We start from the raw sequence: 14999 nt of genomic DNA, 5'->3' as shown, positions 1-14999 counted from the left end.
CAGCATAGGATAGATTTTTTAGACCCTTTATCCTTTTGGTGAGGAACTTTTGTGGCCTCTCCAGCTGCTGCTGAAATGCTTAGCTTGGTATAGTAGTCTGTATCATATTGCAACCCATTTACACGGTTAGAAATTAGCTCTGCTGCAAGCACCAATACTCTTCAATTACTAATATACATACAGATAGAAGGGTACCTGGAAACAGGAATGAAAAAAAACACTACTCTTCAGTACTAATATACATACAGATAGAAGGGTACCTGGAAACAGGAATGAAAAAAGAAATGTCTACATACAATCAAGTAGCTTTAGCTGAAAGAATGTTATGTAAGTATTTTATTTTTTGTAGAGCTAAAAGCAAGGCCCAACTTTTAGCTGACTTTCTACCTCCTCCTAGCTCAGCCACTGTGGCTAAATGTCTGATATATATATATATATTTTTTTTTAATCATAAACTCTACTGGAATATACTGTCAATGCCTGCGGGCAAAGTAAAACTACAGACCTCTCAGACACCCCCAAACACACACACACACACACACACAAACACACACACACACACACACACACACACACACAAACACACACACACACTTAAAAAGGTAATACATGGATGGTCATAGCAAAACAAAAAATATAGTTACTTGCTGTAACAATCTCCAAACACAAAAACAAAACTGGATCCCCACTTTGATTAATCTTTTCCACATCCACTAAACAAACAGCAAAATAAGTACTAGATCTAAATAACTAAATTTTGTTTGCAACACAAACAGTACACATTGGACAGACAGCTATATATCTCTCTCAGAATTCCTATTTTCTGGAATAGGCTGCCCATGTATGTGAAAATGCCCCTACTCTGTCATTATCTTATTATTTCATTCCCCTGATTTGCATGAAAACTACATATGTTATGAGGATCACACCAAAAACATAAGACAAACAATTGGACATTCTGCAAAATTCTGGGCAGCTGAGATGTATGACGAGGGTGACTTAGTGTGTGTGTGCGCGCGCGTGTCCATGCATATATTTTGGCTGTCCATGCATATATTTGGCTGAATACTTTTCAACTTCTTGGAGCAAGAAATCTGGAACAAGTCATAAATAATGTGGGGAACAAAAGCCCCCAAATAAGGTCAATTTTAAGTATTGCTCCTAAAGACTTCGAACGTTGATAGAATGACAGGTTTTACATTAGCATGATTTTTTTATAAAGGATATGAAGTCTAAAACTCAAATTTCGGCCATTGTTTCTGACTTCAGTCCTCAATAATTTGACAATGACTTGCCAGAAAACCACAATTTTGGGGAAACAGACCAAAAATATGCGGCAAATAGCGGACAATTGAGAAGTATGAGTTTATCTGCTCTATTTTGTTTGTTGTTAATAGTTGCACTGCTAGCCCATTAGCATGCAGTGTTTGTTTGCACTATCACAAGAACCACAATGGTAGCGTATTGTTTTTATTTATCATCATCACCATCATTATACATTTCTTAAATAACTAAGTCTAAGAATTTACATAGGAAGTGAATGTACGGAACGAATGTTTTCTTTCCGCTGTATCCGGGGGAATCGTTATATAGACGTGCTGGCATTGCTGAGTAGTTCATATCTGTTTTTGCAGAAAGTATTTTCTTTAATTTATGTTTTACTTATTAGTAGAAGTAGACTTAAATACAATTTCTTGTGCTAACGTAGCAGTCTGGTGTTACTGTTATCCCATATAGTCATTATGTCTTGCAACACGAAAGGCAGCGTTTTGTTCTCTGGTTTCAGAGCTTTGGGACTATACTGCAATCATCTTCCACACGTGGTTCGTTATCACAAGCGGCACCGAAAGTTTTATTTAGTTACAGCAGTGGGGAAAAGTTTCCATACTTACAACGTGAGTATATTTGGTTTTGACATTCTTAAGAGTGTGGCAATAATGACAACCATCTTTCTTCTTCTTTCGGCTTTTCCCGGTTAGGGGTCGCCACAGAGAGGATCACCTGTCCGCTCATGATTGGCAGTGAAGTTTTACGGTGTCGAGTTGCCAGCCTTGCGCCCAACCTTCTACAGAAGGCACACACACTCACGCCTTGGGTCAATTTAGAGTATCCAATCCACCTACAGCATGTCTTGGGATGTGGGAAGCCTTTATAGGCATGAAAACGTTAATGCAGTATCGCGTGCCATTTTCTGATTTCATGGCAGGTAATTTACCTGTATCATATAGTTTTGTCCTTACAGTTAAACTTAAGTACTATGAAGTCAGTGTAATACGGATGTAAAATGCAATCATTGTTTTATTCAAAGTTATCGAATGGACAGTCTTCTTCACATTCTGATTTCACAGTAATTCTAAATTTAGGCTTTAAATCATCCAAGCCTGCTGCAGGGCTAGGCACCCGTCGTTGTGAAAATTGGTTTTAGATGCTGGTCACTAGTCTGTTGATGTGACACCCCGATTTTTTTTTGGGGGGGGGGGGGGATGCTACTTAAGTCTTTCGGTGGCATGCTGCTGATAAATCTAAAGATTCTGTTAAAACTCGCCATCTCATCCAGGCGAAACAGGCAAAACAGTAGTGGAGGGGCCTGACAGGCGGCTGATTTGACGGATGTCAGTGTTTTACACTTTTTTTTTAAATTTACAAAGCGAAAAAACACTGAGATCGGTCAAATCAGCCGCCTGTCAGGCCCCATCACTGCTGTTTTGTACCGCCTGGGTGAGATGGCGAGTTTAACAGGATTTCTCTTACTGTGTATCTGGTAATCGCTTATGTTGTCGAGCCCGTTAGTGCTAGTGACTCAGAAGGGTAGACATTTACTTTTGATAACTGAAGAACATAACTAATTTTGGCTTGTTTTTTCCCCACACAGGGTGTGCAAAGTCATTTTTCAGTACTGGGACTTCATTTCAGGATGATGTAGATGGAGTGCACATATCTCTCAACTTTCCAGATTTTTCCCTAGCATTTTTTGCCTGTTCCTCATAAAATTTATTTTCTGACCAATCACTGAGGATTGAAGTCACTAAATAATGACACAATAATGGCATGCATTTGAGTTTCAGACTTCATATCCTTCAGAAAAATGCATGCAAACATAAATCATGTTACTCTAGTAACTTTGAGTTTATTACAACATTATTTAAAATCTGTCCCTATTTTAGGTCTTTGTCCCCCCATTATTTTATGCTTTGTCTAGCTTTCTTCTGGTAAGAGGTTGAGAGTGCTGCAAGTCCGATATCTATCTTTCATATGATTTGTAAACCAAAGTCTCCTGCTCTGAAGTTGATGTTGGACGTCCTTCGTGGTTCACTGTTGCAGTCATGACTGTAGGGTTCTTCCTGCCAGCAGCAGCCCTCGATCGGCCAGAATCCCAAAGCTGAGGTCACTTCTATCCTGACGTCAATGTGCCAGTAAGTATAAAGACCTCAGCCGATGCCATTACCCCAGTCTTTCTTGCTGTGCTGTGACCTGAGCAGTTCGCTGATGCTGCTCGGCCTACTCCTGTCTGTTTTTGGATTTACTTCCAGGATTTTTCGTTTTTTTAAGATAAGTACCCCGTTGGGGAGGTCTTTTTCTTGCTCCAGTCAGATGTCAGAAAAAGTTAATAATTGTATTTCTTGTGGGAAACAAATACCTCATAGGGATTTTCACTCTTATTGTATTCCCTACCTGGGGCCTGACCACGACATTGCTAATTGTGGGTTTTGTGCTAGATTTAATCAACGTACTATTAGGCGTAGGTAAAACTTTGCCTTCTAATATTTTGGTAAAAGGTTTAATTATAATATGTCTTTGGATTCTTTTCCGACTTCTGGTGTGTGTAAGAGGCGCAAAGATAAAGACAGGCCTCTAAGGTCCAAAGCAGAGGCTATTACTCAGTTATTGCCAGTTGCTGGTTCGTCTGTCGTCATTGAGGCGCCTTTGCAGCCCCTGTCATCTGCCTCTTTTGAACCAACTGCCTGTACCAACTGTGTGGAGCTGATGGGGCCTTCAGAATTGCCAGGGAATGGACCTTTGGATTCTACTCCCTCAGTTGGGTCCGGAGTCGGTAGGCAGGTACTGGCTTCTGAAGGAGTTTTCAGGCCTTCACAGCTTCATGTAAATATGGATTCAGTTTTGCATTCTAAGACCATGACTACGGCTCCAGCTAAAAAGAAATGGCAAGCACAGATGCCTTTTGATCAGGGTCCTAGGCCTCAAAGGCAGATGCTTAGGATGGCTGAAGATTTGTTATCTATGATCAGGGTTCTCATCCCCCTCCTGACAAAAAGCCTAGATTACAGTCCGATTATGATTCTTCAGACCAAATTTCTGTTTCTTCTGCTTCTTCCCTTGAGCACGATTGTTCCTTTCCTCCTTATGAGGATTCTGATGCTGAAGATTCCTTTCCATCAGCCTCTTCTCCTGAGGATTATTCTTTTGGTGAAACTTTGCTTGATATGAGGGAGCATTTTCACTGGGAAGGGCAGGAATTCTCTGAAACCAAGAAAAGGCTTAGGGATTTTCTTCTCCCTCAGCATAAGCCTCTTGCTATTCCTCCTGTATTGGACATTTATTTATTTTATTTTACATTTGTTGACCGGGCTAGTCTAACTGGATAGATGTCCATTTTCAGTAGAGGCCCGGGGAGAAAAGCTCCAGACAAACATTAAAGATTAATAGAGGAATTACATTAACAATTATAAACAGTAGTAATTGTAACATAAAAACATTGAAACCAAATAAGAATATAGAGAAAAAAAAAAGAAATTGATTTAAAATTTTTTTTTTTTTTGGAGGATGAACTACTCTTAGTAAATGTGGTATAATGAAAATCGTTTAAGGGTAGTTTGTTTAAAAAAAAGGTATAATATACTTGTAAACATTGTAATTATATGCAAACCTTTGTATACAGGAGAATTATAGGAAGGTTGAAGAGGAAGTAGGTTGAAGAAAGAAAAAGTCAGAGCAAAAAAAAGGAGAGCAGTTATATACATAAGCGGGGCAAAAGGGTGAAAGTGGACCCAAGGAAGTAGGAAGATAGAAGTGAAAGAGGAAGCAATTAGTCAGGGTTTGTGCAGGGGCATTGACATTGTCTATGATGTTTTTTCAGAAGCTTCCCTCTATCCTGATTCTTTTCCCCCTACTCCGGTCAAACCGGATAGATATTAGAGGGTTCCAGATTCTCACAAGTTTCTTTAAGAATCTTTCACCTGATCCGGAAACTGTTTCTCAGGGCCCTAAGGGTGTTAAGGCGGCCTCTGCTAAACATCCCATTCCCTCTGTCTGAGAGTCCAGGACTTTGGAAGGATGGGGTAAAAAAGTTTATACTTCTGCTACATTGTCTATTAGAGCTTTGAACTGTCAATTTCATATGCTAAAGTATCAGCAGTACCTTTTGTCTGTATTTAAACAAAAGATGTCAGCTGTTTCTATTGGTGCGGATGACAAGGAGTTTACAGGATTTATTGTATGCTATTGAACAAGTGGGTAAACATACCCTGCATTGTGGTTTTGATTCTTTGGAAGCTTCTTGTAGGGCTGCGACAACTGGTGCAGTTATTAGAAGACATGCTTGGTTAAAGGAACAAAGCTTGCCGGATCAGGTTAAAGCCAAACTTTTGGATGCCCCTTTGCAGCACGATGTTTTGTTTGGGACCGAAGCTGAAGAGGTATTAGAAAATGGAGGACAAAGCCAAATCTATGCAGACGGTTAAGGATTTTCTACAGGGGAAACTTCCTAGATTTAGCAGGCACTGGCCGGCTCAACCTTGGTCCTTTCCAAGCTCAGACAAGCCCCCGAGAAGCAGATTCAGGCATTCCAGAGGTAGGGGACAAGCAAGAACCCTTTTTAGGAATAGGCAGTGGCCTGCCCCCTCTCCCAAAGGTGGTGAAGATGAGTCTCAACCCTACCGGAAACCGTCTTTATGACTCTCCCTTTCTGGTTCCAGGGGCTCCTCTCCTGGAAGCACCTTTAGGAGGAAAGATTTCTCTTTTTTTATCAAAATCGGGGCCGCATAACCCAGGACAAATGGGTTCTGGGCATAGTCTCAAGAGGTTACAGATTTCATTTCCACACCTTGCCAAGACCGAACGGTTGGCCAGATCTGCCGAATCATCAATGGGCAGAGGCACAACTGCAGGTTCAGTCCCTCTTAGCTATGAGGGCCATAGAATTGGTACCACATTTAGAAATAGGGCAATGTTTTTATTCAAGACTTTGGTTCCCAGGAAGGAAAATTTGTGGAGACCAATCCTGGACCTTTCCGTACTAAATACCTTCCTAGATGTACCAAAATTCAAGATGCTCACTCTGCAGCAGCTGCTGCCTATGTTGGGCAAGAACTCTTGGATGGTGACCCTGGACTTAAAGGAAGCTTACTTGCATATTCCTATAAGGCGAGAGTGCAGAAGGTATCTGAGATTCAAAGCGGGCTCGAAGCATTACCAGTTCTCTGTGCTGCCCTTTGGCTTATCTACTGCGCCCAGGGTCTTTACAAAGTGCCTGGCACAAGTAATGGCATTTTGCAGACAGAAGGGGATTCAAATATACCTTTATCTGGACGACTGTCTTATTCAAGCGGACGACAAAGACATTCTACTTCAGCATCTAGCTCTTGTGCAGCATCTTTTACAGTACCCCGGATTCACAGTGAATCTAAAGAAGTCAAATCTGGTGCCCACACATACTTTCCTGGGTGCTCTTCTGAGTACTACAACCCAGATGGCTTCCTTGACACCAGACAAAAAAGCGCAACTGGCTTCTTCTTTCCAACACCTGGCTTCAATGAAACAGCTGACTGCAAGAAAGGTTCTGCAGGCTTTAGGTTACATGGCTTCCTGCATTCTCCTAATACCATATGCAAGACTGCATATGAAGAAACTACAGTGGTACCTCAAGAGTGTGTGGTCTTAGCATTACCACAGTTTGGAAACAGTGATCACGATTTTGCCTTGTCTACAGCAAGAGTTTCTTTGGTGGGCCGAAGCCTGTCTCCAGAACAAAGGGAGACCTTTTTGTCCTCCACCAACCAACCAAGTTCTGACAACGGATGCTTCAGATTATGCCTGGGGAGCCCACATGCACGGGAGATGTCTTCAGGGTGTTTGGACAAAGTAGCGAATTCACCTGCACTAAATTTGAAGGAGATGCTCGCTGTACAGAATGCTCTGATAGTCTTCAGGGACTTTCTTCTACCAGGGCAATTGTTGATAAAGGCAGACAACACTACAGTGATGTGGTACATAAACAAGCAGGGGGGCTCTCGCTCTTACCCCCTGTGCAGGTTAGCCATGGCTCTGTGGTACACTGCACTGACCTGCAGAGTCCACTTACAGGCACAATTCCTGCCAGGAAAAGACAACACTTTGGCAAACACATTGAGCAGGACACTTTCGGATCCGCACGAATGGATGTTGGATGTTCAGATATTCAGGATGATAGTACAGGCATGGAGATGTCTGGACATAGATCTTTTTGCATCCTCTCAGAATCATCAACTTCCAACATTCTGCACCAGGACCTACCACAAACTAGCATGGCAAGTGGATGCCCTCTCATTCAGTTGGAAACACCTCTCAGTATATGCTTTTCCTCCTTTTCCTCTTCTACCTCGGGTACTTCTGAAGATAAAACAGGACAGACCGCAAATTATTTTACTGGCTCCCAATTGGCCTCGACAATTCTGGTATTCCACTCTGATGAACCTAGTTCAGGAGCCTCCCTGTATTCTGCCTCAAATCCCTCATCTACTGTCTCAACAGGACGGCCGGATCCTGCACAATCATGTCAAAACTCTGAATCTAGCTGCCTGGCGGATCCAGGGTCTGTAAACACCTCTACTCTTTCCAAACAGGTAATTGATGTAATCCTTGAAACTAGATGGCCCAGCACTAGGAAATCTTATGCAGGTAAATGGAAAAGATTTTGCTACTGGAATCAGGTCCAAGGTGGTGATTCTACTGTTCCGAACATTCCTCTGATTTTAAAGTATCTGGCAGAGTTGTTACATACGGGCCTGTCTTTTTCATCTATCAAGCTTCATGCTTCTGTTATTTCTGATACGGATCCTCCGATTTTTTTCTCCTCCATTACTTAAACAATTTCTTAGACGGGCTAAGAATGTTTGGCCCCCTATAAGAGCACCTGTTCCACTTGGAATCTTAACTATGTTTTGGAAAAATTAACCCTGTTTCCTTTTGAACCTGCAGCTTCTACAGATTTAAAATTTTTGTCTTGGAAAACTGCTTTTCTTTTAGCTATAACCTCTGCTAGAAGAATTTCGGAATTGTAAGCACTCATGGCCGTGGAACCCTTCATTATTTTTCATCAGGACAGGGTTTCCATAAGGACTAATCCCACCTTTATGCCTAAGATGGTTTCGGCAGTGGCCTTGAATCGGACTATTCATTTGCCTACTTTTTATCCTAATCCTCAAAGTGAGGAAGAAAGTCTTTTGCACTCTTTGGACGTGCACAGACAGCTTCGTTTTTACCTGGACAGGACTAAGATATTCAGGAAATCTGACCAATTGTTTGTTGCTTATGCTCCTACTGTTCTAGGGAAAGCAATCACTAAGCAAACTATTTCTAAGTGGATTGCCCACTGCATCAAGTTCTGTTACTCTTTTCACGGCAATCCAGTTCCTGTTAATATTAGGACTCACTACCCGGGCTACTACTACTTCAGCAGCCTTTCTTTGTGGGGTTCCTACCAAGGATATTTTAGAGGCTGCTACTTGGAGTTCTGTGCATACTTTTTCTAAGCATTACAACCTCCCTCTCTATTCTAAATCTAGGGCCGGTTTTGCTTCTGCGGTTTTGCAAAGTTTTGTGGCCGTTTCTCCTCCAGCCACCCTTTCTTAGCTTTGGGACTCAACCCTACAGTCATGACTGCAACAGTGAACCACGAAGGACATAGTACAGTTGTGTACTCTTACCATAAATGTAGATGTTTGAGTGTGTTCACTGTTGCAGTCTGAGTTACCCTCCCTCCTACCCCCTCTTTTGTTTTTTCTTTGAGTATTGTCTGTTATGAGGTATTTTGGCTGCTGAGGTTTTGGGCACCTGACATCTGGGGCAAGAAAAACTGGGGTAATGGCGTTGGCTGAGGTCTTTATACTTCCTGGCGCATTGACATCAGGATAAAAGCGACCTCAGCTGATGCCCAATCCAGACTTTGGGATTCTGGCCGATCGAGGGCTGCTGCTGGCAGAACCCTACAGTCATGACTGCAACAGTGAACACACTCTAACATCTACATTTATGGTAAGAGTACACAACTGTACTTTCAGGTGGATGTTAAAATGTGCTATAGCGCTTTCCAAAGAAAGGAAAGTACTGCTGCTTGTATTCTGGTTAAATTTCCTAGCCACTATAAATCCCACCGTTTTCCCTTTGAAAAGAGTTATATTTTTCTTTACTTTTGCCATCTGTGAGAGATCTTTCTCTCAACTTTTTCCAGCTTGTTGGAACTCTACCTAAACCCATCAAGTTAGCAGATTACTTTGTCTCATTCAAGAAGTTTTTTTCATCACTTGCTTGAGTGAAACGTATGTACTTGCTTCAGAGATACTGCTGAATACATTTTCTGTCTCCTCTCTGAGTTAACCCCCTCTCTCCTGCTCTTTATATTTATGCTCCTCTCTTAATATTACTATTGTGTGCTACGCACCCTTCTCTACATAACGTAGTAACTTCTATACTACGTTTTTTCCAAACTGTCAATTTTTCTTGCTTTGGGAGGGGGGAGGAGGAGCAAGACAGCTCTGAAACAGTAATTTAGAAGAAAGCATTTGTCTGTGTACATGGTTGGATTTATAATTCACTTTACTATGATCCATATCTGAATCTGTTGTGTGCTTATTGCATGCTTTTACAATGGCAAAACAAAAGTTTTTTTGGTTGAATAACTGTGTATTATGTATATGTATGTGTGTGTGTGTGTGTGTGTGTGTGTGTGTATATATATATATATATATATATATATATATATTTTTTTTTTTTTTTTTTTTTTTTTACATTAAATGTTAAGTTATGTTTAAACTTTCCTTCTGTACTTCATGTATTTGTAACTGTCTGACTTTTGTATTGCATCTCGTTTATCAATGCATTTGATAATCGGTTACGTTTTTGATGTATATATCTTGTTTTGGCTACCTTGACTTGGGTCATGCTTGAAAAGGGTCCAATTATCTTGTTAACAGACTTTAAATAAATATGTAGGCTTAGTTGAATTGTTATTCAGAAATTAAATTTGTCAGTAAGTACATCCTTAACTTTTGCATCAACTGTGGCATTCACTTAGAAGGTTGTTAGGACATCTCAACCACCAGATACTTGGTTCCTGAAGTTAAGCTGTTTATGTTGATTTTATTTGAAGTCAGACCTCACATTTCTAAAATTCTAAGCTTCTCCTTGCATAAGTGTAATGATTCCAGTTCTAGAAAGATATTTTTGTTATTCTACTCCTTATCAAAGTTGAGGAAGATAAATTATAAAAGCAGATGATCTTTCTTCACAGAAGATGTTTTGAATAACTAGTTGCCAACTAGGTAGTCAGTTGTGCTGTTGTTTATGCTAGGGTGTGAATGCTTATTTATTTTTTTTGTTGTTCCTAGCATTCTCCTTTCAGGACTAAGCCTCCCTCTCTCTGATGGGCTTGGCATGGCACCCAAATGTGTCTTTTTATTTAGCTCTAGCAGATTTATGATTTGGGTGAATTGAAGGTACCCTGAAGGCTTGGAAGCTGGCTGGCTGTTGTATCCTATGCAGGATATAACCCGTGTAGCTATGGCTGCTGCAGTAGTGATCATTCAAACATCTACTGTTGCGGTAAGTTTACTTGTACAACTGTACTTTCCCACCTGACCATAACATCTTTGTTTTCAGTAATTATTGGTCATGTTTCCAGTGCTTCTCACTTAACCATATATTGTAGTGTTTACAATCCCAAAAGCTATAGTCTTGCCACAGTGTTGTGCTTTTCAGTATATAGACTCTGCCTTTCTCTATCTCCCACTTTTTTTCTATAAAATTTGTAATCCAACATGCACGTAACCCACTGTCTTAAGTGCCATTATTAATCTTTCATCTTTTTAGGATAATTGGAAGTGCAGGGCAGTTGAATCTTACCACCATTTACACTTTGTCAGTACCTACCCTTTCAATGTACCTCCCTTTTCAAGGAGGGCCAGGTCAGTCAAGCCAGGAAAGAATTTGTGATTACCCATGCAGTGGTCTAGTTTCAGTTTGAATGAAGGTAATGTATGATTCTGTTTTGTTTGTAGTGGGGATCTATTCCATATGTAGGGAATGTGCTGTGTACTGAATCTTTCTACTATGTTTTACTTGTCTACTAGTGAAGGTAGATATCCTTGGTCCTGGTATTTGTGAGGATGTTTGGGAGATGTAAAAGATACAGGACCACTGGGTCTTTAATGGCTCAGAAGGCATGGATTGAGCTTCCCTTAGGAGCCTATAAAACACAGAGTAAAGGGACAGCATTTCCAGTCTTTTGATAGCTTAGGGTTGTTAAGCCAGTGACTGTCTTATTTAGTACCCCCTGAGGTCTTAAAATTTGTTTGCTATGTCTAGTGAAGGGTAATAGTATTCAATAAATGCTGAATACAAAGGAACAATGACTGATCTTTTAAGTTCTAGATGTTATCGCCTTGACAATCTTCTGCCAAAAGTAGATGGACTTTCTAACTACTGTCATTACATGATGGTCAAAGGAGAGAGAATTGTCAACCAAAGTCCCAAGGTCTCTAACAACATTGTCAATTTGGAGTGGGGCACTGCCAAAGTTGTATGTTGGGGGTAAGGGATGACTTACCAGACTAACTATATTGCACTTTAGTACGGCGCAGTGGTGCAGCGGTTAATGCTGTCGCCTCACAGCAAGAGGTTCTCCGGTTCGATTCTCAGCTGGGGTGCCTTCTGTGTGGAGTTTGCATGGATTTCCTCCGGGTACTCTGGTTTCCTCCCACATTCTAAAGACATGCTTCTGGAGCGTTTCTCCCCGGGCCTCCGCTGAAAACAGGATCTGTGGAACTTAGTCGGACTTAATAAATGAATAAAAAATAAATTTTAATTTAAGCCCATTTTAGCACACCAAGTATTTACAAGTGTAAATTTTTGCAGAAAAGCTTTGGCATCAGAGGGGGACAAGGCAATGACTTCTAATACAGTATCAGCCAGAGGTCTTGGTTTGTGATCTGGAAATTGGAGAAATAAATGCTGAACCTCTTGACACCTCACCTTTGTGCAAGGGAATGATTGTTGCTGTCTGGCACAACGCCTGTTTGGAGGCTATTAAATCACCTCTGTAAGGGTCTGACAAGTCATTTTTTAGACTGATCAGAAGGTAGAGCCAGTATGTTATCCAACCACATCAAAGTAGCGTTTTTGGCCTTGGATAGAGCATTGATGACTTTTTCTGGGGGAGTGTATATATAGGTATGTAATTTTGGTGATATAGTTGGGGAGAGAATGGTGACTTTTTTGAACTAAATTTGTCCACTAGTAGGTTGGTTATGTCCTCTGGGTCCAAGTTTATGATATGCTTTACTATTAGCTCTGTGCAGTGTTGGGCATTGTTTGTGAGATTTCTGACACGTGTAAAGAAGGCCTTATGGGTTATCCTTCACATCCTGCCTGAATTTGGTTGATTTCTAGCCAGATTTATCACTAATTGCCCCAGTTGTCTGTGGTTTGGTGAGTGATGTTTGCAGAGGTAAGGGTCTATGGTAGTTAATACTGGCTTCCTCTGTCCAGGAGGAACCTGGGCACCACCCCAGGAATGAATTTGCGGTCACTCATCCATTGATCTAGGTTGCATTTGAAGAGGGTCATGGAGATGCTCTTGTTTCATGTGAATTGGAAGCTTGTTCCAAAGAAATGGCAGTCCCTGGGAGATGTATCTGTCTGTCTAGCATGACCTGGAGATGTGCAATAACTTTTTTTATAGAACCGCTTTGTTAGAAGCCCACAGTAGAATTTTTTTTTTTGAATTGGCAGGTTTAGTGATTATAAAGGTGAAGGCCACTAGTTAATGATTCAACTTATCCAGGGGAGGCAATACCAGGAGAGTAGAACACGAGGAAACTGTATTCATAAGGACCAGGTTAAGAATATTGTGCTCTTTAAGTGGGTTTAAGTGTGGTGAGGGGAGAGATTGTTTACTAGATCTAGGGACTTTTGGGCATATCCTACATATGAGGTATAGGTGCTGCAGTTTATTAATGGGTAGTTAAAGTCTTCCAAAATGATGGAATTCTTCTTTATAGAGATTTCATGAAGTACATTTAGGAAACTTGCATGATTGTCGGGGGACACACAGGGTGTATTGTAACAGGCTATAAACTAATAGTTGGTCCTTTATAGTGTGATTCGGAACTCAGTAACTTCAGTTTGTGGTCCTCTGGCAATCTATTTAGAGGGGTCTTGTTAACCATTCATGTGTCCCATCTTGATCATACATGCCACTATAATTGTTACATACATACATACAAATGTTTCAAGCACGGGTATTAAAGCCCTTCTCGCTCTTTAATGTAATTAGGTAGTCTGTTCCAAGCATCAGCTACTCTGTCAGAGAACCAATTAGTACACTTCTCATTCCTATAGAATCTTCTACATAGGTTATCTGACGATTCTCTAGTACTTTTTGATAACCCCAAACATTCCCAGAGGTAGTTGTCACTAAATGCCCTATATACCTGAATATGATCTCCTCTTAAATATCTGTAAGAGACACTGTACAAGTTCAGATATTTTAGTCTTTTATAATAACTTAGATGTTCACATCCATGGATGCCCTTAGTATATTTCCTCTGTACTCTTTCCAGTTTATTCATGCTTGTTTCCCTATAGGGTTTCCATATTGTTATTCCATACTCAAGTTTGGGTCTAATGTAACTAACAAACAATACTTCATTGTTTGATTTCCTAGACTTTATAAATATTTTTATACAACCTATAGCTCTGTAACTATCATTAGCCAAATGGTTGATTATGATTAGAAAAACTCATAGCTGAATCTACCCATATACCCAGGTCCTTAAATGAGTCTACAGTTTCAGTCACTGTGTGCTGTATTAAATATTCACCTTTGTTTGTCTCCTAAATCTCATATGATTAGTTTTTGATGTATTTATCCACATATTATTTTCCTGTGCCCAAATGGTCAATTTAGTCAAATTATTTTGCAGACATGCCTTATCTGTAACACTTGTAATTAGTTTACCCAATTTCAGGTCGTCAGCATATAAACTGTACAACACCTCAGATGAAAAAGTAAGGTCTGAAAGATGCAATCTAAACAAGTAAGGGCCTAATACAGAGCCTTGTGGGACACCTTGACTGTAACCAAGGATTTCACCTGTCCAGTTGGTGTGTGAAACTTGCCATGTCCTATTTGTAAGCCATGCAGCTATCCATCTTATCAACAGTACATCAATACCTAGTTGTACTAATTTATTGATCAGTGTTTTGTGCATGACCCTGTCAAATGCTGAAGTTAAATCCTATGTAAATCACATCACAGCATAATTTTTCATTTATAGCTGTTATTGTATTGTTATAGAACATCATGTTACAGGTGGTAATAGATCTATTTTCAACATATGCATGCTGATACATGGTTTCAAGTCCCAAACTATCCAGTTCTGACAATAACTTATCCAGTATTACCTTCTCCATTATTTTTCCACAACATGAAAGTAGAATTAAGGGTCTATATGATTCTGGGTTTGTCCTACTCCTTTTTCCCTTAAAGACAGATTTAATAAGTGCATGTCTCCAATCTTGAGGAATCTCCCCATATTTATATGATCTAATTTGATTCCAGTATCTGGGGTTACCTGGATGTCACTAGGACAACTTACATCCCCTTTTGTGGAGCCAGACTGTTTTGCATAAAATTTTGTAAATATATCTATAATCTGTTGTGTCTGAGAATAAATTTTAGAATCTGCATGCAGTTTATTAGTTTGTGTATCTTTACTCCTTCCACA

The 14999-nt window shown here is 40.3% G+C and overlaps 1 protein-coding gene across 1 annotated transcript in view; it reads left to right on the top strand.

Moving 5' to 3' along the window:
• The first annotated feature begins 1713 nt into the window (after positions 1-1713).
• Positions 1714-14999, top strand: part of WDR36 (WD repeat domain 36) — a 1582076-nt gene continuing 1568790 nt past the window's right edge. The window contains exon 1 of the mRNA XM_044064266.1: positions 1714-1899. Within this exon, the coding sequence (XP_043920201.1) occupies positions 1743-1899 (157 nt within the window). The 5' untranslated portion in view covers positions 1714-1742. The remainder of the gene's footprint in view (positions 1900-14999) is intronic.

The sequence above is a fragment of the Protopterus annectens genome, chromosome 2.part2 (genome assembly GCF_019279795.1).
Source record: "Protopterus annectens isolate FY-2018-M chromosome 2.part2, PAN1.0, whole genome shotgun sequence".
In the NCBI taxonomy this organism is placed as follows: Eukaryota; Metazoa; Chordata; order Ceratodontiformes; family Protopteridae; genus Protopterus; species Protopterus annectens.
The sequence above is the reverse complement of the archived record's forward strand: the minus strand, read 5'-3'. Positions and strand labels throughout refer to the sequence as shown.